Genomic DNA, 27,820 nt, shown 5'->3' with positions numbered 1-27,820 from the left:
GAACTAAGACTATGGAGCTTGAAAAGTCTACCTGATGCCCAACGTCACCTTCAACAATCTCCTTTTCTCTCTGCTCTGATCCTCTTATATGATTAGCAATCCCCTCAGATCCTACCAGTGTTGTATTAACTACTTGGCTGCTTCAGTGGAGACAACACTGGAAGAGGCAAGGATTTCTTTTCATTATTTACCATGCTGTAGATTATATACATATTTCTGTCCACCATTTAATTGTGTTGTAGTGCCATACACAGTAAGGATATTTATGTGGGATACTTTAATTTTGCATGCACTTTTCTGAATTACATAGTTATATGATTTAGGCTAAGGCCTCACATTTTTTACCAGAACGATTTGCACAGAAAGTCCGCAGTTTTCCTCTGCAAACTTTCTGCTTCTATATACCTATATAGAAAACACCAGCGTTTCCATAGGTATAATTGACATGCTGCAACATTTTTGAAATCGCAGCATTTCCTCTGCAGATTTTTTTTCTGCAATATGAGGATGGGATTTGCCAGAATCTGATCTACTTTGTCGCGATTTGGCCACAGCGGTAAAAACTACACAAATACCAATTGAAAAAAGATGCAGGGAAGCGGTTTTTGTCGTGGTGTTACTGTTGCAGCCAAATCGCGGCATTTATGCTACATGGGGCCCCAGCCTTAGATTATAAATGTGGTTTATAGGCAGAGCCATTCTGCAATGTTGTGGGGTGACATTTAAAAATCTGAAAATGTAAAAAACCATAACATATGTAGAGCAACAAATAATTAGATTATTAATTAGACTATAGTTAAATTATTATTGTGTGTTTTAGACATATTTTGCACATCAATATATAGTGTTAAAAAGTGGTTAGAAAAGGGGGTGTAGGTAGACCTGTTGGTCTGTAGTAAGTCAACCATGAGGTGGTGTAAGAAAAGTAAAAGGGTCTAATGTTTAGTAAGATGCACCAACTCCATCACACTAGCACCACTTTAATATGGCACACCTCCTGACTATCTGGTCTAGTGTTTTACGGACTTGAAAATAACAGATGTCTTACATCCTAGAGTATTTCTGTGTTCTACATTAGTGTCTGATCTGTATATCATCAGTTTTTGTTTTTTTATCTTGCATTACCTAGCAATGTCTGTGAAAAAGGACAGCACACCAATGGTATCTGTGTGTTAATTTTTTTCACAGACCCATAGAGAGGCTGAGACGAGAAGAAAAAAAAATAATAGTGCATGTCCCTTTTTTTCTCTGTGTCTCTCTATCTGTGTGGATGTGTGAATGGCCCCCTTGACTATAATAGGTCTGTGTGCTGCCCCATATTTCACTGATAGCACACAGGCATGCACGTGTGAAAGGGTTCTTATACTGATGACATTTAAGATAACAGGAATAAATTCTGCCCTATTGCATCCTTGTGTTACCAAACATTGGTAAGTATTCCTTATAGAAGCATTCAAGTAAGATCTTTCCTTTACAGTATTTCCTGTGAAGAAAAGCTTATGCTTTAATACCTTAAAGTATGCACTGGTTATGTCATGGGATAAACAGCTCAATCTCAGGAGGAAGCCACTGTAGAAAAGAATATGGTTGCTATGAAGTCGACAGTTGTAATAGAAGATTGTCGGCTTAGAGTTTTAGAAGAGTATTAACATATTTTATGATTTGTAGGTAAATTGGTAACAGCATCACAGCCTGGACATATGAAACACTGATATGGAGGCAAACATTTAAAATGCTCTCCGGTAGCTGAAAGAATAATAATGTAAGCTAAATACACCATAACTAAAGAACTGGATGTAACACAAGATCCTGAACAGAGAAGAATGTCTAGTAGGAACCATAGAGGACTTCTCAGCAGATGAATGGGATACTTCACTACTACTCTGTGAATCAGAGTAGCAACATTTTGAAGAAGAGCAACATCAAAGTATGGAAGGTCAACTACTGACACAATCCTCAATGGAAGAAGAAACAGAAGAACCACTGTATCAAGACTATAAACCACCAGCATTAGATGCTATCCAGTTGCCAAAATATGTCGTGTATTTGTTGATGGCAGCACTAGTAGTTATAGTAGTAGCATATGCAATCGTGGGCCATTTGATGAAAGATCTTCTGCATGATTTTGCAGGTAAGCAACCTATTAAGTTAAACACGCTACTGCGATTTCTACTAAAGTAGAGTTTCATTGTGCATATAAATCAGACACTAATGTATAATATTCAATGGAAACATATGTGGTAGAGATAGTCAATAAATCTCACCGGACATCTGTTATTTATAATACATATTTGAGATATTCCATGAAGTAAAAAAAGATGGCTTATGAAGAGCTATTTATAGAATATTACTAGCTGGGAAATGTTTGTTATGCTGTATACCATATATATATATATATATATATATATATATATATATATATATATATATATGTTGAATAATAATAATAATAGTAATCATACTATATTATATATTGGTGAAATAAGAGACATGTTATTAATCCTCTACAGAAAAGTAGCTTTTCTAATGACAATTAAAAAAACAAGTTAGACCTGCAGAAATGCTGGTGTTTGTGTATAGGTATAATAAAGGCAGAAAATTCAAAAGGTCAGAACTGGGTTTTTTTCCTCAGCATATGAGAGCTTATTATTTGTGTGATGAGTTGTACTTTCATTTGGCTTTTACTGCATTCACTCTGTATTAAAATGACATGGCAACCTTGTCCAGTGGCTCAGTACGATTCCAGCAATACCATATTTAGGCTAAGGCTCCATGTAGAGTTTTCCTCTGCAGACTTTCTTCCCCTATTATACTTATATGGAGAATGCCAGTGTTTCTCTAAGTATAATTGAGTTTTTGAAAACACAGTTTTTCCTCTGCAGACTTTTTTCTGCAACGTGTAGATGGGATTAGCCAGGTAATGTAAAACGCTGCATTTTTGCAATGTGTGGTCCCGGCCTAAGGGTGCATTCACACTACTGATACGCTGCCTGATTCTGAACGTTAAAACACATTCAGAATCAGCGCGTATAAAGCAGTTCCCATTCATTTCAATGAGAGCCGGCATACGAGCGCTCCCCATTGAAATGAATGGGCTGCTTTTTTCACTACGAGCACTCCGATTGAAGTGAATGGGAAGTGCTCGCGTGTACAGCTAGCCGTACACGCGAGCACTTACCATTCACTTCAATGGGAGCGCTCGTAGTGAAAAAAGCAGCCCATTCATTTCAATGGGGAGCGCTCGTATGCCGGCTCCCATTGAACTGAATGGTGACTGCTTTATACGCCGCTTATTCTGAACGTGTTTTAACGTTCAGAATCAGACAACGTATCAGTAGTATGAATGCACCCTTAGGGTGCATTCACACTGAGTAAACGCTAGCTTATTTTGTAGAGTAAAATTACACTTGTAAATTTTGTATCCCATTGACTTCAATGACATTTTACAGGCGTATTTTTACAGGCGTATTTTTTACAGGCGTATTTTTTACAGGCGTATTTTTACACTTGTAAAAAAATATCATTGAAGTCAATGGGATAGCAAAATTTACAAGTGTAATTTTACTTTACAAAATAAGCTAGCGTTTACTCAGTGTGAATTCACCCTTATATTGTTTTTAAGTTTTACTGATTTTGCTATATAAAATGCTATATACATTTTTTTTTTTTTAAATAAACAGTTTGCTTGGGTCACCTTATTCAGACATCAATAACTTACTATTTTGATGGAGCTCTCTCAGGGCTCTGTTTTTTGGCAGGACATTTTGCAGTTTTATTGGTACAAATTTTTTGCATGTGTAACTGTTTGATATATTTTTTGGGGGCAGGTGAGGTGAGCAAAACATATTAATTTGTGCATTGCAATATATTTGTTTTATGGCGATCACCTTGCAGGATAAATAATGCTATTTTAGGATAGTGCAGATTTATATGCACACAGGGATATCTAGTATATGTGTTTACATTGTGCTTTTTTTATTCTAAAGGGGTTGTTTTACTTTTTATTGTTTATTTATTTTACATTCTTTTACACTTTTTAAAACTTTTTTCAGGTCCTACAAGGGACCCTTGGTGTCCTGGGCCTTGGCTTTGTAATACAACTGAGACCCAGATGTCATGCTGCACAGTTCCAGTGACTGCAGCATGAGTGTGCTGTACTATTATGGCCCTGAGCGCAGAGCGATAAGGGGTTAAATAGTCACCAGTTTATGCGTAAAAGATACTAGATACAAAGTAGACAAGTTCTGAAGGCTCTTCAAAGGGATTCTTGATAAAGTCACAGCCACAGATACCGATCATATACCCAAACTCCAGGGTACACGAAACAGGATTAAATTTAGGATTTTGGAATCAGGTTCTGATTTACAGGTTTATATTCCAAAGGTCCTTGTCCTTTAAGATCCTAAGATCTTAAGTTTTATAAAATTGGAAAAAACTTTTCATTGTACATTTTGAGTTTACATACACACTTGGACAAAATTGTTGTCCCCCTCGTTTAATGAAAGAAAAACCCACAATGGTCACAGAAATAACTTGAATCTGACAAAAATAATAATAATAATAAATAGAGATTGTTGACAAGCCACAAAGCTTCTCAGAGAATGTCCTGTGGACAGATGAGACAAAATTTTAACTTTTTAGCAAGGCACATCAGCTCTATGTTCACAGATGGAAAAATAAAGCACATCTTGAAAAGAACATTGTGCCTACTGTGAAACATGGAGGAGGCTCTGTTATGTTCTGGGGCCCCTTTGCTGCATCTGGCACAGGGTGTCTTGAATCTGTGCAGGGTACAATGAAATCTCAAGACTATCAAGGGATTATAGACAGAAATGTGCTGCCCAGTGTCAGAAAGCTTGGGCTAAGAAGTTCACACAGAGTTTTTTGGTCAGGGTTTCAAGGCCGTATCCGCCTCAAAACCCTGACCAAAAAGACGGCTCCCATTGAAATCAATGGGAGCCACGCAGGAGCTTTTTCCGGGAGCCATTTCTTCCGGGAAAAAAAAGAAGCGAGGTGCTCATTCTTGAGGCCAAGTCGCCTAGCGATTCGGCCTGAAGGCACACCTTTTTCCAGACTAGGCCCATTCATTGAGCCTAATCCAGAGGAGGGTGAGCGGCTGGATGTCGGTGCCGTGCACCAGCTTTGAGTTCCACGACATGCTTTGTCGCCTCAGGTTCTGATCAAAAAACTCAGTGTGAACTTAGCCTTAGTCGCAGGTCATGGGTCTTGCAACAGGATAATGATCCAAAACACATGGCTAAAAATGCCTACAAATGGCTAAGAGGAAAACATTGGACTATTCTGAAGTGGCCTTCTATGAGCCCTGACCTAAATCCTAATGAGCATCTTTGGAAGGAGCTGAAACATGCCGTCTGGAAAAGACACCCTTCAAACCCGAGACAACTGGATCAGTTTGCTCATGAGGTGTGGGCCAAAATACCTGTTGAGAGGTGCAGAAGTCTCATTGACAGTTAAAGGAATCGTATGAGTGCAGCGATTGCCTCAAAAGGTTGTGCCACAAAATATTAAGTTAAGGGAACCGACATTTCTGTCTAGGCCTGTTGAAGCATGATTGAAAGGCAATGTCTGACTTTCATTTGTTCATTTTCATAGAATTTTTATTTATTATTACTTTTGTCAGATTCAAGTTATTTCTGTGACCATTATGGGTTTTTCTTTCATTAAAAGAAGGTTACCAACAATTTTGTCCACTTGTGTATATAGTTAATGCATAGTTTACGTGAAAGTCATTTTTTCTCCCTTCCATTTACAGTTGTCATAACTTTATTTTTTCTTCAATATCGAATGAATGGTATTGTATGACATCTTGTATTTTGTATATTAATTTACAGTTTGCTGAAGCAACCACTTTGCTGTAAATGTTGAATAGCTATCATGGAATCCCAAGGGGGATTCTAGGGGGTTAAGGGGTATTCTATACTTTAGGGAATATAACTTCCTAAAGTATAAGAAGATACTGATAAATGGAGCATGTCTAGGGTTTAACCCTTACCTCCCCTTCTGCATAAAATGGACAACACAGGGTAGACATATAAGCAGGATGTCGAAGGAGAAGTAAGGGTTAAAACATGGAGAGTTGAGGAGACCAGGAAAGCATTTTATTATTAAATGGTCAGGAGCGCATAGGATGCATTGGGTGGCATGACAGACTGAACCTCAGCAAAAATAGAGGAAGGGGAGCATATGTTTCTATTTCATATGTTTCTATTCTATTAAAGTACACCAATTGGAGTAGAAGTGAGCTGGAGACTTCACTGCTGTGCAGAGTATTCCTCAGGAATACTTTGCCAAAGCTGTATATTACTTAAAAGTGTAAACAAACATTTAGTTGTCTTTTTTTCTGAAACCCAAAGCTCAGGTGAAGATAACAAGCTTTGTAATATACTTTTATATAAGAAAATTGCCTGTTTCTTCAGTTATTTGCATCTTTCTGTCACTGATTGAAATCTGTACAATATACAGACAGTACAAGCTTATGCTGAAATTCACATACCGTCCCCTGCTTGTCTATTGGCATTACAAATACGTACTGCTTCATCAATCTAAAGTTGTTCCAAAGTTTAGGTACCCTTTAAATTCATCTCAACTAATGCGAGATGTTGCCAGGAGAAGAAGTTGCTACCAATTAGCTAGGGCTGAACTGTCAGGTCCTTTCCACTAATCTTGAGCACGGTTCCTGCAAAACTGTTAGAGGCTTAACTAGCTAATCTAGAGGGTTTGTTTGTGGTCAGGCTTCAGATATAGGTTGAGATTCATAGGTGTTTACCCATATGTCCCCTTTAGAACAGGTTAAAAGTTCAGATAGAGAATGCTGGTACATACAGTTCGGAGGTCTAGAACACAAATTTGGGTTAAGAAATTACCAGCTTAGGTCCACATCTGCATACAGGGTTCAGGAAACATGATGCAGGCACAGTCTTTGGTTATAGAGACATATTCTAATTTCCAAAGATGGGGTCCACTGACAGAACAAAATTACTAACTAGTGCAAAGGAGCAAACCTGCAATGATAAGCACTAAAATCAGTATGAAGGTGACACACAGGAGGTCACAATTAGTGAGTGAGGTCCTTGCAGTATTTTTACAATAGACACTGGGCGTACCATTTTTTTCCCCACAAAATAAAAAGACTCTATAAAGTTCTCCGTAGATATTGTGGCTGGGAATCTGAGAAAACGTCCTAAACAAAGTGAGAGTAGAGAAAACAAAAAACCGGGATGGAATGGGAGCGCCACTGGATGGAATCCAAGGAAACCAAAACTTAAATAAATTATTATTCGTTTATTGGTTCCAAAAAGACAGGCATAGGGTGGCTATACGTTTCGATGCCGAACTGGCGTCTTCTTCATGCCACTATAAAAAAAAAAACAAAAGAAAAAACGCACTGCTTACAAATGCAATAAAAACATAAAATACACAACAAGAATAAAATGCTAAAAGAAAGTATAAATAAATCCAAAAATAAAACGATAGGACTGATAGGTAATAAAGATGAGCGAACAGCGTTCAATCGAATAGGTATTCGTTCGAATATCAGGCTATTTGATATATTTGATTAGAATCGAATACCACAAGGCAAACACAGTAAAAATTTGTATCCCCTCCCACCTTCCCTGGCGCTTTTTTTGCACCAATAACTGTACAGGGGAGGTGGGACAGGAACTACAACAACGTAGGCATTGAAAAAAATTGGAAAAAGCCATTTGTTGCTGAAATCAGGTGACCTCTGATTTCTAAGAATAGTGTCAGCCATGTTCATGTCATTTGCGGCTTGGAGAGATAGGGACAGAGATCTGCTGAGGGCTATAGAGGGATTAGCTTCTGCAGGGAGAGGAGACCATATACGCTCAATCCAGCTTTGCACAGTGTGTACTCCAAACACCAAAATGGGATACACAGCAATTCAGTCAGGCTATATATGCTCAATCCAGCTTTGCACGGTGTGTACCCCCAAACACCTAAGTGGGATACACAGCAATTCAGTCAGGCTATATATGCTCAATTTGGCTTTCCATGGTGTGTACCCCCAAAAACCTAAGTGGGATACACAGCAAATCAATCAGGCTATATATGCTCAATCCAGCTTTCCACGATATGTACCCCCAAACACCAAAGTGGGATACACAGCAATTCAGTCGGGCTATATGCGCTCAATCAGATCTGCTACCAGGTTCCGACTATTATCACATAAGCAAACATGCCTGGGCCCAGGTGCAGCGGGGAAAATCACATTGCCGTCACATCGAGAATAGCATCCCTAACCTCGGTGGAAGTGTGTTTTCTGTCGGCCAAGCTGATGAGCTTCACCACGACCTGCTGACGTCTCCACACCCCAATGCTGAAGCACTTACAGGTCGCAGGTGTGGTCGAGGTTGCAGTGGAGGAGTAGGCTTTCAGAGAGGCCCTGCCAAGAATTTTGGGCTGGGAGAGGAGATAGGCCACCCCAGTTTGCACCCTGGGCCCATCCTCAACTACATTCACCCAGCCTATCATTACAGAGAAGCAGTGTCCCTGACCGCAGGTGCTTGTCCATGCGTCGGTGGTCAAGTGGACCTTACAGCAAAGTGGAAATCAGGGTCCGCAAGGCGGAGATGGTACACCAACAGAGGTAGTGACGGCTAGGGGTATCATAGCGAGGTGCCGCAGCTGCCATCAGGTCACAGAAGGCCTGAGTCTCCACTAGCAGTTACGTCAACATCTCCAGGGCCAGCAGTTTTGAGATGAGCCCGTTGAAGACTTGGGTATGTGGGTGGGTTGCGCTGTACTTCTGCCTGCAATGAAACACCTGGGAGATGGGTAGGTGCTTGGAAGAGGCGCATGATGGTGCAGGCAAAAAGAGCAGAGGCAGGAAAAGGGGCAAATGAGGGTGAACTCCCCAAAGTGTCAGAGGGAGATGTGGAGGTGTCCAGGCAGATGGTCTGGACTGCAGCACCAGCTCTGGAAACAATGGAAGAGGCAGTGTCGGCAACGCCGGCCGACGATTGTCCTGCGTTTGCTCTCTCCCACTGAGCCCAGTGCTTGCCTTACAAATGACGGCGCATGGCTGAGGTGCTCAAGTTGCTTTTCTCAGAGCCTCTATTTACTGTAGTTTTGAGTTGCACAGTGTGCAAAACGCACTCAGTTTGTCCTCCACGCATAGCTCCAAAATTTACACAACATTGAGGAAGGTGGCCAACATGGGTGAGTTTTGGGCAAGTGGCTATTACAGGGAAAATCTTGGGTCTTGCTGGCTCTGGCCTGGCTTCTGTGAAGTAGCTGTCCTGTGCCTCTGGACATGCCTCTGCCTCTAGCTGTAGCTTGACCACAACCTTGCTCCCCAGCTGCATTTACACGCCCCCGGGCACGTCCTCGTCCACATATACAAAATAATGGGGTTTTTTTTGTATACACAGAGGCTAGATATATTGAGTGTATATCAGCTTAAGGGACTCTAACTTAATTTTGAAGGGCTCACATTAAAGGGATTCTACCATTAAACTACCTTTTTTTCTAATGAACACGTCAGAATAGCGTTAAGAAAGGCTATTCGTCTCCTACCTTTAGACGTGGTCTCCGCTGCGCCGTTCCGCAGAAATACCGGTTTTAACCGGTATGCAAATGAGCTCTCCGCAGCAATGAGTGCGGGCCCCAGCGCTGAAACACCGATGAGCGCGTCCCCATTGCTGCCCAGAGCTCTTTCCTGCGCCGCCTCCTTCTTCTGCAGCAACTCCGCCTCTTCTGGCTTCTCTTGCGCTTGTAGTTCTTTACAGCAGCATAGAGAGGCCACCCCAAAATGGCCGCCGGCCGGCTCCTGTATTGAACTGCAAGAGCAGCTACCCCAAAATGGCCACCGGCCAGCTCCTGTATTGAACTGCAAGAGTGGCTACCCGCTCTTGCAGTTCAATACAGGAGCCGGCGGCCATTTTGGGGTGGCCTCTCGATGCTCCTGTATAGAACTACAAAAGCAAGAGAAGCCAGAAGAGGCGGAGTTGCTGCAGAAGAAGGAGGCGGCGCAGGAAAGAGCTCTCGGGCAGCAATGGGGATGCGCTCATCCGTCTTTCAGCGCTGGGGCCCGCCCTCATTTCTGCGGAGAGCTCATTTGCATACCGGTTAAAACCGGCATTTCTACGGAATGGCGCGGCGGAGACCACGTCTAAAGGTAGGAGACAAATAGCCTTTCTTAAGGCTATTCCGACGTGGTAATTAGAAAAAAAAGTAGTTTAATGGTAGAATCCCTTTAAGGGCCACAAAAGTGAATTTTGTAAGGTCTTACCACATCACACACACACAATGACAGTTAAGGGTGGGGGCTGTTGGATTTCTTATTTCCTATGCCATCTGTGGTTGTCGTAGGCAACGTGATTTAAAGGGGTTCATGCTAATGTTTCTTTTGCTTTAAATTTTTGTTTCTGTCCATACTAATGTTGAGGAAACAGGATTTCAAAGTATTTAGACTTTCATAGAGGTTCTATTGAGTTTGGAAAGTGTCCAGTGGAAAGGATGGGATAGGATTACACATAAGTCTGCCATCCATGGGCACTCATTGTTGAGAAACTGGGAGGGAGCTGACTTTGATGAACCCTTGGGTTTTGGAGATGGAACTCCATCAAAGGTCTCTGCTGCTCACACACCCTGTTTAACATATGGTATCTAGGGTATATGGTATCTATCTCAGTGTGTGGTGACCTCGCACAACAGCCAGTGCTTCAGGCAGATGTAGGCGTAGCTGGAGGTAGCTCGTGAAAATTGGTGTAAATTTTTAAAAATGTTGGCACCACCAAGTTGTTAGGTCCTATATGCTGTATGACAGTATACAGGCATGAGTGACTGTCCTGTGCCTCTGGACATGCCTCTGCCTCTAGCCACCTTTTTTGCTGCTGCGCTTGCCTCCACATCTACACTGCTTTTCCCCCTAGACATCACCCCTGTCCATGCCTCTGCCTCTAGCCACCTTTTTTCCTGCTTAGCTTGCCTCCACATCTACACTGCTTTCCCCGCCTCGTCGTCCACCAACTCCTCTTCCAATTGCTCATTCTCCTCTTACTGCAAACTGCACATAACCACAGCTTGCCCTGATGGCAACTGTGTCTCGTCATCATCACTGAGGCCGAGAAACGCCGGTTGCGGGTCCACAACCACAAAATTGGCAGGAAATGGTGGATGCTCCAATATTTGGGCATCAGGACACACAAAGTCGTCTGGTAGCTCCTGGTATTCGGGAAGTGGTTCAGCAGAGAGAGAGACAGTAAAAGGACCCAAAAATAGATCCTAGGAGGGGGCAAGGGTGGGATGACTCTGCTGGGAAGATTGGGCATGTTGGGAGGAAAGAGGGGCAGACTCTTGGGTTTGAACACGACTGGAGGTAGTGGCTGACTGACTGGTGGAAAAGAAGCTGGAAGCATTGTCCTCTAGCCATTGTAACACCTGTTCCTGGTGCTCGGGCCTGGCATGTGTTGTACCCTGCACCCTGCTTGATGCAGCTGTCATATCAGCAATTGTGATGAGCGCATGCTAATGTTTCTTTCGGTTTAAAGTTATGTTTCTGTCCATATTAATGTAGAGGAAAGAAGGTTTCCAATAATTTATTCACTTTCATAGAGGTTCTAATGAGTCTGTAAAGTGTCCAGTGGAAAGAATGGGATAGGATTACACATAAGTCTGCCATCCATGGGCATTCATGGTTGAGAAACTGAGGGAGATGACTTTGATGAACCCTTGCGTTTTCGGATTTGGAACTCCATCAAAGGTCTCTGCTGCTCACACACCCTGCTCAACATAGGTTATATAGGGTTTCAGCGTGTAGTGACCTTGCTGGAGTGTATTGAGGCTAGCAGCGGCTACTGTAGACTTGCCAAAGGGGGTGCACAAGGGCCGCACTTTCACCAGTAGCTCGAGAACATTGGGGTACGTTTTTAAAGACCGTTGCACCAATAAGTTGAAAACGTGGGCCAGGCATGGACCGTGTTGGAGGTTGGCAAGCTCCAGAGCCGCTACCAGGTTCCGGCCATTATCACACATGAAAAAATGCCTGGGCCCAGGTGCAGCGGCGAAAACCACATTGCTGTCTCATCCAGGCATCCCTCACCTCGGAGGCAGTGTCCTGTCTGTCCCCCAAGCTGATGAGCTTCAGAACGGCCTGCAGACGTCTCCCCACACAAGTGTTGCAACGTTTCCAACTCGTAGCTGGGGTCGATTTAATGGCGGCGGAGGAGGAGGAAGGTGGTGTTTCAACACTCCTGCCAGGAATATTGGGCGGGGAGACAAGGCAGGCCGATACAGTTTGCGACCCGGTCCCAGCCTCAACTACATTCACCCAGTGTGCCGTGATTGAGATGTAGCGTCCTTGACCGCATGCACTTGTCCACGTGTCGGTGGTCAAGTGGAACTTAGTGCAAAGCGCGGAACTCAGGGCCCACCTGATGTTACGGGACTCGTGCTGGTGCAAGGCGGGGACGACATACTGGGAGAAGTAGTGACGGCTAGGGTCGGCATAGCCAGGTGCCGCAGCTGCCATCAGGTCACAGAAGGTCTGAGTCTCCACAAGCCTGAACGGCAACATCTCCAGGGCCAGCAGTTTGGAGATGTTTAAGGCTTGGGCATGTGGGTGGCTTGCGCTATACTTCTGCCTGCGCTCAAACACCTGGGAGATGGTGGGTTGCTGGGAAGAGGCGCATGATGGTGTAGGAGAAGGAGCGGAGGTAGGAAAAGGGGAGGATAAGGGTGAAGTCCCCAAAGTGACAGAAGCAGATGTGGAGGTGTCCTGGCTGGTGGTTTGGACTGCAGCGACAGCACTGGGCAAAGTGGAAGAGGCAGTGGAGGCAACGCTGGACAACGATTGTCCTGCGTTTGCTCTCTCCCACTGAGCGCAGTGCTTGCCTTCCAAATGGCAGCGCATGCCTGAAGTGGTCAGGTTGCTCTTTTCAGAGCCTCAACTCAGTTTTGAGTTGCACAGTGTGCAGACTGCACTGAGTTTGTCCTCCGAGCATACTTGGAAAAATCTCCACACCACGATGGGCGAGTTTTTTGCAATTGGCTAAGACAGGGAACATCTTGAGCCTTGCTGGGTCTGGCCTGGCTTCTGCGAAGCAACTGTCCTCTGCCTCTGGACATGCCTCTGCCTCTAGTCACCTTTTTGGGCACTGCGTCTGCCTCCACATCTACACTGCTTTCCCCGCTAGACATCACCCCTGTCCAGGTTGGGTCGGTTGCCTCGTCGTCCACCACCTCCTCTTCCATTTGCTCACTCTGCTCCTCCTCCTGCACACCGCACACGACAACAGCCTGCCCTGATAGTAACTGTGTCTCGTCATCATCACTGAGGATGGGAAATGCTGTTTGTGGGTCCACAACCACAAAATCGCCAGGAGATGGCGGATGCTCCAGTGTTTGGGCATCAGTACACACAAAGTCGTCTGGTAGCTCCTGGGATTTGGGAAGTGGTTGAACAGACTGAGAGACAGCAAAAGGACCCAAAAACAGCAGCTCCTAGGAGGAGGCAAAGGTGGGATGACTTTGCTGGGAAGATTGAGCAGGTTGGGAGGAAGGAGGGCCAGACTCTTGAGTAGGAAGACGACTGGAGGTAGTGGCTGACTGGCTGGTGGAAAAGCTGCTGGAAGCATTATCCGCTAGCCATTTTAACACCTGTTCCTGGTGCTTGGGCCTCATCAGCATTGTACCCTGCACCCTGCTTAACGTAGCCATCAAGCCATCAGCTGCATTTCCACGTCCCCGTCCGTTTGCGCTAGCCTTACGCATTTTACGATGTATACAAACATACTGTTGCAAGTCTACACGGACAGTATGTATATTGAGCGTATGTAAAGTATGGTATACCGGATGGAATGTATACACTGTGCTTCACACCCCTATGGGACAGGTATAATTGACGCACACACGGTTGTATACAAGTGTACTGTTGCAAGTATACACAGACGGTATACACATTGAGCATATGTGAAGTACGGTATACTGGATGGAAAGTATACACCTCACTTCACACCCCTATGGGACAGGTATATACTGTATACCAGTGGTAGGGTCGGGGAATAATCATACACATTAGGGAGAGTGTGTGCCTACATAGGCGTACGGAGACTTACAAGTCATTCCTGCTCTGCTAGGGATTCTGGGTAAAAAATATGCAAATCTATTCTCCAGGATGTAATTAGGAGGACAGTGCCTCTGTATGCTGCCCTCTAGTGCTGTCCATAGCTGGGAATCTGTTCCTTTTGGAATAGAAATACTAATTTGACAATAAACCCCGCATCATGTCAGTAGGCTTATTAACTGAGTCATGCATGATGTTAAGGGGGCTGTCCCATACTACAATGACTCCTTCTTTGTTCCCATTTATTACCAACTTCAAATCATCATGCCATAAGACGTTAAGCGTGAGAGACCCATGAAAATTTCAGGCCCGTCTCAATACTTCCATGAATTTCCAAAGCCCAAAGATTTGTGTCAACTGCATTCAGGTGTATATCTTCTCACAACCAAAACTCACCTTGCCCTGATTCCAGCTCCAAATGTCTAATGCTCACCCATCCATTACATCCAACAAAAGCCAATATCGATCTTTTGCGCTTTATGCAGGCCTTATTCAATAGCTCCACCAAATAAGCCATCGTCCATGTATTTCTGTGCACGATTTTTGTCCAAACTGTAATACCAGGGAACAAGGACCAAAGCCTTAAAAAAAAAAAAAAAAAATCACACTTAATATCCCCAATTAACTCTCAAAAGGAGCAGATACCGAGATTGTTACTACTGGCTTACTGTTAAGAAATTGCCTGATGAGCAATTCCCTAGTGGCTGCTGCTGAAACCAGGAAGGAAGAGAATGACAGAGACAGTGAGTTCTAAACTTGACCCAGCCCCTGTCCCTGCCTACTTGCCACAACTACCCTAAGCGGTAGCAGGACAACTGGACGACAGTCCCTTCTCTGAATAAGTATTACACAGAACAGGACAAGACAAAATAACACAGAAGCAGAGTCAGCAAGCCAAGGTCAAACCAGAGAGACAAACAGTACCAAATCAAAATCCAAAAGAGTAATAACAAGGAAACCAAAGGTCAGACCGCATAGCAAGGACAGTGTTACAATAGCCAGCAAATATGTGTGAGCTAATAACCTGTTTATAAAAAGCCCAGAACCCGTCCCTGGCTTGATTGGTAGATCGGCTGTCAATCACAAAGGGCACAACAGTTAACCCTAACAGTGCCAACATAAAATGACCAGAGTCCATGAACAGGTAATCACGAGCGGACACGTCTCCTGCGCCGTACAAGGCGGCCAGAGGATGGCACAGAAATTCAAACGGGTGCAGCTTGCTACCTAGCAAGCCTGATGCAATGCTGAGTGCATGAAACGGTCGTTGCTTGATCCAACACCTTGATTCAACACCTCTTTAAGATAAGCAGTGAATAACTAAACTTGGTGGAGAAAGGAACCGACTGAACTGAGAGCAAAATCACAAACCTTTCCCTGAATCCTGAAGGCAAAACTGTGCTTTATCTCTACAATAAGGGATCATAGCCTATAGATTCACCGCCGTCACTCCCTTTTGAACTGGATTAACCTCCTTATGTTGTTTTATCGCATACAGCATTCTGCTCAGTCGATAATACCTCCACAGAAGGAGCAGGCATGTTTAAACATACAGCTGAAACCAAATTTATATTTAGCCTCGTTGCATTACCTACAGAGGCCAAAATATATGGTTTGTTTACCTCTTATTCCACATTTTTCAGTCCCAACAGCCGCCTCAGGAAAGGACTGGCCAGTTCGCATAGGCACCATAACAACCAAAACCCTATTTCAGGGGTCGGCAACCCCTGGCACGCGTGCCAAGAGTGGCACGCGTGGCATATTTTGCTGGCATGGCAGCCTGCACTATACCTTCCTGTATTAAATGAAGACGGAGCGTCCATTCAGTTCTCTGCTATAGCTGAGGTAAAGGACACTCCCCCTTCTCTGGCTGCCCTCTCTGCCCACCAATGAGAGGGGGTGAGGAAAGCCCAGGAGGTGGAGCTCTCACTGTACAGCACAAGAATCCTGCCTGAACCCTGCTGCTATATGTGAGGAGCTCCTACTGTCTGCATCCATGCAAAGAGAAGGAGGAGAGTTCCGTTGAGCAAAGCCAAAGTGAAACAACACCAGGTACAAGCAGGGGTTACTCTGCCTATTAATGTCAGGCATTTGGGGTCATTAATTTAGTTTTAGTAACTCCATGTGCCTCACATTAATAGCAGTTAACCCCATCATGTTCCTCACATTAACACCTGTGTGCTTCACATAAGGCTTACTAATATGTGAGACATATGGAGGTAATAATAAAGGACGTATATTTACTTAATTATTAACTCCATGTCTCTCAAATATCTGTGACCCTTATGTGAAGCACACGGGTTAATGTGAGGGACATGATGGGGTAACTGCTATTAATATGAGGCACATTGAGTTGCTAAACTGTCATGCACATGACCAAACTTTTTATCCACAACTGTGGATAAAAGTACAGACCTATACATTTCTAAGGACCCTTATATACAGCCATTCTTTTTGTGCTGTATATATTCTTCTGGGCCAAATTGAAGAGCTGAAAATTATGGTGCAGGTCCTATATCTGTCCTATACATACCCTATACATGTCTGCATTTGTGGCTCTGTTAATTCATTTTTAATGTATAGGTCAGAGAAAACAAAATCTGTGCCACTTGTGTGCAGGAGGCTGAGGCCCCACCTTGTGGAAACGCAGTGTTTTTGTTGCAGATTTTGCTGTGGTTTTTTTCAAAGCTAAGAATGGCTACAAAAGGAATGGGAAATGCTGTATATTAGAAGCTTCTTATGCTTCTCCCTTCTGATCAATCCAACCCTGGCTTGGCTCAGAAAAACACAGCAAATTCTTCAACAAAAAAACTGCATTCCTACAACATGGGGCCCAACCTTAGGGTCTATTCACACGGAGGAAAATGGTGAGGAATTTGGTGTGGAATTTCAGCGCTGAAAAAAAAGCCTCCTGCTAGCAGAAAAAGGAACCCATTAAAGTCAATGGGAGGCTTTTTTTCAGCGCTAAAAATTCCACACCAAATTCCTCACCATTTTCCTCCATGTGAATGAACCCTCAGACTGAGGTCCCACGTAACAGAAACACAGCTTTTTTTATTGCAGATTTTGCTGTGTTTTTATTGATCCTAAGGGCTAGTTTACACGGGGCACGGGACCACGTTTTTTGTTCCTGATTTTGATGCGGGAAGCCACGTCAGAATAAGACCAAAATGTGCATGCAACAGTTTTCAGTTGCCTTTCCTCTTATGACACTCACTAAGATTGAAAAAGCCTTACGCCAATTAGAAAGCCTCCACCTTTTAACTGTCCTGCCTCTTGCCTTTGGATAGCAGGAGTAACGAAAAACTTTATTATACATTAAAATAAAGAGAATAGGACAAGACAAAGACATATACTCAACAGGTGCTGTGGGTCCACCAGTGTTCCTAATTCCAGACATCCAGGATCATTGCAGAGCAATAAACTGGCACCATCAGAAGACGGAGGATCTTCTCTGTGACAGTGGCAGCAGGATTGACATACTTGACCACAACATCCTGCGCCCACGTAGTCAGATGAAGCCAGAACAGCATCAGCAGAATGCTGCAAAATTCCTGCAACATTCAGCTGATCCTTGCCAGGAATTGAAATGTAAGAGAACACATGTCACTCTACAGGTAGGGGTGCACAGGTAGGGTTATAGAGAAAACCCAGCACTCCAGACGTTGTGGTTGAAAATAATGTATAAATTTATTGAGATAGACAATTCAAACATATATTATAGTGATATTTCGGTTGTTACAATGCAAGATGGATGTATGAGACGGAGCACCATCCTGCAGCAAAATTTGATCCCTTTTATGATTGGGAATGTAAAAGGAAGCTAATACTTCTTGATATTTTAGGCTATTGATATTGCCTTCCACCTTGCAAATCTTTTGGACACCCCATACTGAATGGTAGTGTTCTACTGGGTGGTAGAATCTTGGATCCATACGGGCTTCAGTAGGTCTCCTGCAGTATTTGTGGCGGCTGTGGTGTAATTCAACTGAAGATTCATCTGAGAAATCCACCTTCTGCCACTTTTCCAGCGTCCATCCATTTAGCAGGCTGTAGGCCTTTAATTGCCTTTTGTTTAGTGATGGCTTCTGGGCACTGATTTGACCATGGAGGCCATTTCGAGACAGAATCCTACAAACTGTTCTAGTTGACACAGGGACTTGAGGTGACTAGGCCTGTTTGGAGCTCTACTGCAGTGGAAGAGGGGCTGGCTTTTGATTTTCTAACCAACAAACGTTCCTCCTGAGCAGTTGTCTTGTGGGCTCTCCCGGACCTGGGCTTGTCAAAAACATCTCCAGTCTGTTCAAATCTTTTTTTTAAATTCTTTGTACTTGACGCTGAGGCACATTAAAGGTGCCAGCCACCTCTGCAGCAGATCTGGTCTTCAGCCTCTTGATAATCAAGGCTTTGGTCGCAGGGTTGATTTTTGGCATGTTGTCAGAGGTGAAGTTGCAGTTCAAGTGAAGGTCTGCGGTGCTGGAGTTCTTCTTATACACACCGGCGAGGCTGTACACTAGTATTGGGTGCATTATATGACAAGGTGACAAAACTTTTGTCTTGCCAAAATCTGACCTTTCTGTGTTCATTAAATGATCAATATTTCGCCATTGAAGCCAATTTATTTTCTTAATAAAAAACACATTTGGGAGGGTTTCAGCTTTCATATGAGTCATTTTTTAACCAATAGATGAATTTAAAGTCAGGTTATAAGCTTTTGATTCCATAACATGGTGACGCAACAGAACTTTTGTCAGGGACTGTAGTACAGGGGCATCACAAGGTACAGTTCTTGCCCCATTTCTCTTCACTCTGTACACTGCTAACTTTAGGCACAACTCATCCAGCTGTTACTTACAGAAGTACTCTGATGACTCTGCAATAGTAGGCCTTATCACTGATGGTGACAATAGGGAATACAGAGACTTAAACCGGGACTTTGTTGAATGGTGCCAGCAGAACCACCTCAGGATTAATGCTGGGAAGACCAAGGAGATGGTGGTGGACTTTAGTAAACGGAGAAGTGCTTCAACCCCAGTGGAGATCCAAGGGACATGCATTGAGATAGTCAGGAGCTATAAGTATCTGGGCGTGCTCCTCAATAATAAACTAAACTGGGCTGCACAGAAAGGGTCACAGCAGGCTCTACCTGCTCAGGAGGCTGACTGCCTTCAGAGTCCAGAGGCTACTTCTTAGGGCCTTTTTCAACTCTGTGGTTGCTTCAGTCATCTTTTTCGGTGTGGCCTGCTGGGGAGCAGTATATCAACCAGGGACAGAAATAGACTTGACAGGTTGGTCAGAAGGGCCAGCTCTGTTCTGGGGAGCCCCCTGGACCCAGTACAGGTGGTGAGCGACAAAAGGACACTGTCCGTGTGATCTCCATGCAGGAGAACAAATCCCACCTATGTATGAGACCTTGATGGCACTTGGCAGCACTGTAAGAGTAAAGGTGCCATCCACCTCTGCAGTGGATCTGTTCTTCAGCCTCTTGATAATCAAGGCTTTGGTCACAGGGTTGATTTTTGGCATGTTGTCAGTGGTGAAGTTGCAGTTCAAGTGAAGGTCTGTGGTGCTGGAATTCTTCTTATACACACCCACTAATCAACCAATCAATTAGTGAGCACCGGCGAGGCTGTACACTAGGATTGGGTGCATTATATGACAAGTGTAAGATTAACCTTCAAAAATCAGAGGTGCTTAACGTCTCGCTTCAGTTCTCTCTACAGTCCTCCTTTCCTTTCCAATGGTCTGCCTCTGCTATCCGGTACTTGGGGGTCTGGATTTCGGGTGATTTGAGCTCCCTCTACTCTAGGAACTTCCTCCCACTGATTAAGGCGATTCGGTTAGACTTGAAAAGGTGATCTAGAGGCACGTATACCTGGTTTGGCCGATGTGCCGTCTACAAGATGAATGTCATGCCCCACTTGCTTTACCTGTTTCAAACTCTGCCAATTCATGTCCCGCCTGCCTATTTCAAGTTATTATATAGTGACCTCCTGCACTTCGTTTGGTAGGGCAAACGAGCTAGACTCAACTCTCACCTTGCCAAAGCAGTGGGGAGGATTGGGCCTTCCAGATCCCTGTAAATACTACGAAGCCAGTATGCTCCAAAGAGTCATGGACTGGTGCCACCACTCCTCCTTTAAACAATGGATTTTCCTAGAGGGCTCCTTCTCTGTCTCCTACCTCCACTTCTCCCTTGGCTGGAATCCCTGCCCCTGCCTACTGTGCGATCTCATCCTACCATTGGCCCTACCCTACAGGTTTGTACACCTCTGTTCAAGAAAGAGCGGATCTCTCCCCTCCCTCTCCTTTGTTTCCTATCCTAGGTAATCCGGCCTTCCCAGTGGGACTTTCCCCAGGGCCCTTTCGATGTTGGTGCGAGGTGGGCAGGCAGAAGGCATTGCATTTCCGATCTGAGAATTCTTGGTGCACACATGGTGACTTGCTCTCGAACCCCGATCTCCCTCTGTTGGGATATTGGAGGGCCCTCCAGCTCTCCCACTTCCTCTCCTCGCATCCCAGCTCCGTGGGCTTTGATAGGCTCTTCACGAATTTTGAGAAGGCCTGTTCTGACTCTGGCTTCCTCAGACACTTGTGCTCAGATTTTTATCAGCTGCTGATCTCCCCTCCTCTGGACCACAGACCTTCCTTCTTATCCAAATGGGAGGCGGATCTGGATATGTCTTTATCAGATGCACAGTGCTCCAGAATTCTGGAGTTTGCCCACAAGAGCTCAATTGCCTGCAAGTATCAGGAGGCGGGCTACAAGATGGTGACAAGATGGTACCATGTTCCATCTAGGCTACACAAGATCTTCCCGTCTTCCTCTCCTATTTGTTGGCACTGTGGCACGTAGGAGGGGACGTTTTTACATGTATTCTGGAGCTGCCCTGCGCTGAGGGTTTTTTGGGAGGGTGTGTACTGATTGATTGTCCAAATCTCTCAGATCTCCCTTCCATGTATTCTGGCCCTCTTCCAGCTTCATCCATTTGACCTCCCCCTGCGTTCTTATTGCAGATCTGTTGTGTGCCACATGATCAATGCCGCTAGGGCTTGTATCCCTGCGCTCTGGAAATCGTGTAATTCGCCCTCTCTCTGTCACTGGATCCGTAAAGTAGATGATATTCACTGTATAGAAGACCTCACGGTATCCTTGAGGGATGCGCATGACGTCTTTATGGAGACATGGATGCCCTGGATCCTTTTCCAGGGTACTCAGTCATATAGTGATAAGTCACTTATTCATTTCTCTTTTTAATGTTTTCTTAAGTCTTAAGAATGGTAACCCCGTTCTGGCTGCCTAACTTCCATGCTTGGGGCTCGGAGCTGCACACCCTCACTCCCCCTCTTTTTTTTCTCTTTTCCTTCTCTTTCTTCTTTTTTTCTTTGTTTTTATAGGTTTGTCTGTTTTTTGATTACATTGCATTATAACCTTTGATTGGCTCGATCTGTTTGTCCTCCTTTACTTTATTACTGCATTTGGTTCTGTCTTGATTTTTGTCGTGGACCCCTTCTTGTTACGCGGGTCCTGTTCTGTAGTTTGTATGTATTTTGTTGTTATAAATAAAGAATTTATAAAAAATAAAAATAAAAAAAGAAGATACTTAAAATGACTAGCATGTGCATCTGCACGTATGTAAGCCGAGCAAACCATTATCCAAATTAAGCCGCCAAACTGCTGCTAATTGCCCTACACATGCACAATAACTAGTATGCGCATGCAAAGTACGATACTTTGGTACCGCGTTCTTTTACCCTATAATAAATGCAACCTATTTGAATTTTTATTAAGCATCTTTTTTGTATGTTTCTCTGTCAATTTGATGTTAATATTAGACCTGGAACCGTATGCTTGAGGCCTGTTTACTTTTGACTAGGGACACTCCCATAGTATAGAATTTCTAGCTCTCTAAGGCAAACATAGCCAAAGTTATGTGACATATACAGTATGTCTATAGAAAATGAATGGTAAGCAGAGAATACAAACTCAGGAGTTTAATTATACATTGTGCTGATATCTGCTTTTACACATTTAACATTGAAAATACTCCAAAATTTACCCATTTATTAGGAAAATGTGCATGCCCGACTTTTTTTTAAAACATGATTGTGGTGAACAGACTCTCAGTTATCTTTCTTGGAAATGTATATTTACTTGCTCATATCAGTCTTACACATACCTTTAGGAATGTTGTGTTTCAGCTCTGTTTACATTGGTGGTCAATTCGCTTCAGTGGTTTTTTGTGTATACCATGGGAGATTGGAATTTCTGGCCAGTCAGTTTATTACCCCTGGGCAACAGTTTCCAGGGAGGGAGAGAAGGCTAGTGAGCCTAAGTTCACCCCCAGACACACATCTCTCCCAGCACCTAAGAAGACATCCCTCTTTCCCAGGGTTATTCAATGGGGGAAGAAGGAGAGGGCCTATCTGAGAGGGAGGTGTGGGTGGGGCACTAGCCATATGCTGAAGGGAGACCTACATTCTTTGTCACTCAACATAGAGGCAGCAAGGAGAGCTCTGATTCTGGAAAGATGTGAGGCATGTCTATGGACTAAAACCAGTGCCCAGAGGCCTAGCAGTGAGGTCTAAGAGCTCTTTGTTCCTGGACAGCATGTAAGACACATAACGTTTGACTGACTTAAACATGTGCCCTGAGGCCTAGGAGTCAGGCCTCAGTGAGCCGGATTACAGATTCATTCTGGTATTCATTTTTTCTATTCTTTTATTTCCATTTTTATTTTCTGTATTGTATTGTGCTTTTACCTGTATTTGTTTGACAATCCATTTATCTATACTCTGTATCTGTTAGTGGCTAGTACCGATCCACTTGGGTTAATAAATATATAAAATTTACAAAGATTGTTTCATATTATCCTATGAACTTAGACACTCACGGGGCATGAGTGGAAGGTAAGAAGGGTGATCGCAGGGGATGGAAACCCTGCAGTCAATTTTCAAACCCATTCGAGTGAATCACATCCCTACATAGCCTTTAGAAAGGCCATTCCACACCTAGCTTTAGTACAGTTAGGGCCAGAAATATTTGGACAGTGACACAAGTTTTGTTATTTTAGCTGTTTACTAAAACATGTTCAGAAATACAATTATATATATAATATGGGCTGAAAGTGCACACTCCCAGCTGCAATATGAGAGTTTCCACATCCAAATCGGAGAAAGGGTTTAGGAATCATAGCTCTGTAATGCATAGCCTCCTCTTTTTCAAGGGACCAAAAGTAATTGGACAATGGACTCTAAGGGCTGCAATTAACTCTGAAGGCGTCTCCCTCGTAAACCTGTAATCAATGAAGTAGTTAAAAGGTCTGGGGTTGATTCCAGGTGTGTGGTTTTGCATTTGGAAGCTGTTGCTGTGACCAGACAACATGCGGTCAAAGGAACTCTCAATTGAGGTGAAGCAGAACATCCTGAGGCTGAAAAAAAAAAAAAAATCCATCAGAGAGATAGCAGACATGCTTGGAGTAGCAAAATCAACAGTCGGGTACATTCTAAGAAAAAAGGAATTGACTGGTGAGCTTGGGAACTCAAAAAGGCCTGGGCATCCACGGATGACAACAGTGGTGGATGATCGCCGCATACTTTCTTTGGTCAAGAAGAACCCGTTCACAACATCAACTGAAGTCCAGAACACTCTCAGTGAAGTAGGTGTATCTGTCTCTAAGTCAACAGTAAAGAGAAGACTCCATGAAAGTAAATACAAAGGGTTCACATCTAGATGCAAACCATTCATAAATTCCAAAAATAGACAGGCCAGAGTTAAATTTGCTGAAAAACACCTCAAGAAGCCAGCTCAGTTCTGGAAAAGTATTCTATGGACAGATGAGACAAAGATCAACCTGTACCAGAATGATGGGAAGAAAAAAGTTTGGAGAAGAAAGGGAACGGCACATGATCCAAGGCACACCACATCCTCTGTAAAACATGGTGGAGGCAACGTGATGGCATGGGCATGCATGGCTTTCAATGGCACTGGGTCACTTGTGTTTATTGATGACATAACAGCAGACAAGAGTAGCCAGATGAATTCTGAAGTGTACCAGGATATACTTTCAGCCCAGATTCAGCCAAATGCTGCCAAGTTGATCGGACGGCGCTTCATAGTACAGATGGACAATGACCCCAAGCATACAGCCAAAGCTACCCAGGAGTTCATGAGTGCAAAAAAGTGGAACATTTTGCAATGGCCAAGTCAATCACCAGATCTTAACCCAATTGAGCATGCATTTCACTTGCTCAAATCCAGACTTAAGGCGGAAAGACCCACAAACAAGCAAGACCTGAAGGCTGCGGCTGTAAAGGCCTGGCAAAGCATTAAGAAGGAGGAAACCCAGTGTTTGGTGATGTCCATGGGTTCCAGACTTAAGGCAGTGATTGCCTCCAAAGGATTCGCAACAAAATATTGAAAATAAAAATATTTTGTTTGGGTTATGTTTATTTGTCCAATTACTTTTGAGCTCCTAAAATGTGGAGTGTTTGTAAATAAGTGTGTACAATTCCTACATTTTTAATCAGATATTTTTGTTCAACCCTTCAAATTAAACGTTACAATCTGCACTTGAATTCTGTTGTAGAGGTTTCATTTCAAAACCAATGTGGTGGCATGCAGAGCCCAACTCGCGAAAATTGTGTCACTGTCCAAATATTTCTGGCCCTAACTGTATGTAAATTGCCTCAGCGGTTTTTGAATAAGTCCGTTTTTATTCATATGCTAAATAGACTGGGTGCACAATGCATCGTGCACCCTCTTTGCTATTGTTTCCTATGGGAGGCTGCTGCTGCTGCTGCTGATGACTCAGCTTCCTGTTTGCACACACACATAGGAGATGATAGCAGGGACGAGTGCTGCTGGGAACTTCCTGTGCTGGCTGGAAGCTCATTAGCATATGAATACAAACGGACTTATTCAGAAACCACTGAGGCAATCTACATACTAAGTTAGGTGTGAAATAGCATTTCTAAAGCCTATGCAAGGATGTGATTAGTTAAAAATGACTTTTCCCAATGATAGAGCCCCTTTAATGTCGCAGATGCCTGATTTTAATGGGAAACATAGAAGTTATACGTATTTCTGTCTTGTTCACCACCACTACACTAGGATTCTGCTTTCCGCTTCAATGCTCCCTGACCTGACCTATGCCCGCGATATCCCATATGCCTGGTCAGATCATGACCTAGTACTGGTAGATATTGCCCTCCAACCCTCCACAGCCCTTTGCTTCATGTGGCATTTAAATTAATTTCTACTGACCAACCCTAGTATCCAGTATCAGACTAAAGAGGCCCTCCACAAATTTTCTACAGACATCCAGCCATGAATTGGACAGCCCATAAGTCCACAATTTGTGGTACACTGATAATAAAAGCCAGTCACCTAAAACACAAGAGGACTAAGGTTCAAACAGATTAGAAACACAAACTCTTAAAACTAGAAATGGCAAATCAACTCCACCCCTCTTGCTATTTTGAATCAGTCCTGACGCATCGGACCAAAAAGGCTGTGCACTAGACCCAGTTAAGATTCTACAAATACGTACAAATCCTGACAAGCTTTTAGCCTCCAAATTGAGGGTCTGCCAACATACAGTGTTGGCCAAAAGTATTGGCACCCCTGCAATTCTGTCAGATAATACTCATTTTCTTCCAGAAAATCATTGCAAGCACAAAATCTTTGGTATTAATATCTTCATTTATTTTGCTTGCAATGACAGAATTGCAGGGGTGCCAATACTTTTGGCCAACACTGTATGACTACTATATACCAGATATGAGAGCCAGGTGGCACTGTTATCACTAACCCCAGTTGTATTTATACCCAATTCCATCAGTTTTATCAGAAACTTTATTCTGCCCCTGCCAATAATTTATTCCCTTCACCTCTCTATTGTTTCTTCATCACAAGGTACTGCTTTAAATGCTAACATGACAGGTGAGGAATTGGATATTTGCTATTGATGCCCTAAAAAAGGCCTCCAGACCTGACGGGTTTTCCTCTCAGTACTACAAAAAATTTTAAACTATCCTCTCTCCACACTTCCTCCACATGCTTAATTACATCTTGCAGTACAGTGATTTATTAGCACACATCGTTATTCACTTTTTCTGGAGTAGTTTTGTTCTCCTCCAGTTTACTTTTTCAACCAGGCATGTGATGTGTATTTGTTTAACTGATTGTATATTTGTGCCTCCCACTCTCTGGTATATATTGGTACCATTGTTCTACCTTATCAATATTTGTCATTATATGTATTCAAGATTCTGTGGTTTTTATATGTCAATAAATATATTTATTTTATAGTGATCCTGTCTTTTTGACAATGTCTATAAACAATCAATGCAAAAATGTGTATACTAAATAACAGACATAAAGATGGTGTCATGTGTTCACTTGACTGTATATCAAAACATTGGAACAGTCTTTTACCATGTCCACAAAGTTTGTCACTGGGTATGCAGGAAATATATCAAAGGAGCACCTGGTGTTCAAGTGGACCGGTCTCCCTAATAAGAACTTCCTACACCCCCAAAAAAGGACTCCTGTCCTGATAAGGACCATCCCAAGCTGGCCCTATACAGTTGCCCTATATGTCCCTATATGTGTTTCGTCCCTTGGGCACTCGTCAGGGGACCCCTAACTAGTACAATAAACTACAATACCAATACACGCCCTTCCGCGAAGGTCGGACCCACGAACGTCAAGGGACCACTGTAATCCTATATAAACATTTAAACTATTTAACTATGACCTCTGTCAGAGCGTCATAATGACAAGCTGTCTGCCAAAATTTGTGTACTGGTGAATTGGTGGAACCTACCTGCATTATATCCCATATAGGTGCCGCCTCCCTCCCATCATGAATCCTGACGTGCATCCTGTCAGCAAACAAATGCCGCACAGTGTCTTCACCTGTATATGAGTTTTGACAGCTTGTCATTATGATGCAAAATAATATTTATTCCAACATTCCACTATTTTACATCCCATCTTTTTCAGCTTTTACCCTTTTCATTGATGAGCCAGGCTTTTGTTGCCTTTTCTATTCTTCCTAGCACATCCTTACTTTCCCTATAACCTTTAAGTCTTTCTTATACCCTTTCGTAACTGTAAAAACAACCGTTAAATAAAAATTTCTATAAGAAGAATATTCGTGTCAACATTTGCTTTTCCTGAGAAGTCCTAAATTTATTTTTAGTTTGGAAACTTCATGTTAAGCAGGTACTAATATGCATAATAATCTAATATTATGTCTTTTTATAATCTGTAGATTGGGCATTTGGACCAAAGATTGAAGAACATAAACCCGGGGAGAGGAGCTACAAAGGAGAGAGTGAACGACAAGCTGGAGAGTTCACACTGAACATGGATGGAGTGGAAGTACAATGTGGGGATCTGCCATTCCTGGACAGAGATCCATTACCTGCACGCTCAGCTCATCGCCCTTCTTTGATCACTTTTAAAGAAGTCAACCGCAACAAGCTCTTCTGACAATTCTCTACAAGGCCTCGAGAACTCTTAATACATTTTTTAACTAAGATTTTGCTTGGAATAAAATATGTTTCCGTATGCAGTCTATTGTTACTAATAACTCCTGAATTAATAAGACTATTAACATTATTATTGATATTAGCTAAACGAGGTAACAAAAACAATTCAGTAACAGAGATATGGGAAAGAGTTAAATAATGGTCAGTTTCTAC

At 43.2% G+C, this 27,820-nt stretch overlaps 1 protein-coding gene across 1 annotated transcript; it reads left to right on the top strand.

The window, feature by feature from the left end:
• The first annotated feature begins 1,551 nt into the window (after window positions 1-1,551).
• SMIM44 (small integral membrane protein 44) lies at window positions 1,552-27,673 on the top strand. The gene is made up of 2 exons (XM_075283685.1): window positions 1,552-2,131; window positions 27,388-27,673. The coding sequence occupies exons 1-2, from the start codon at window positions 1,930-1,932 to the stop codon at window positions 27,606-27,608; spliced, it is 423 nt and encodes a 140-aa protein (XP_075139786.1). The 5' UTR covers window positions 1,552-1,929; the 3' UTR covers window positions 27,609-27,673.
• Window positions 27,674-27,820: the final 147 nt, after the last annotated feature.

This window comes from Leptodactylus fuscus, chromosome 1 (assembly GCF_031893055.1).
Source record: "Leptodactylus fuscus isolate aLepFus1 chromosome 1, aLepFus1.hap2, whole genome shotgun sequence".
Classification (NCBI taxonomy): domain Eukaryota; kingdom Metazoa; phylum Chordata; class Amphibia; order Anura; family Leptodactylidae; genus Leptodactylus; species Leptodactylus fuscus.
Note: the sequence above shows the minus strand (reverse complement) of the source record. Positions and strands in the feature narration are given on the sequence as shown.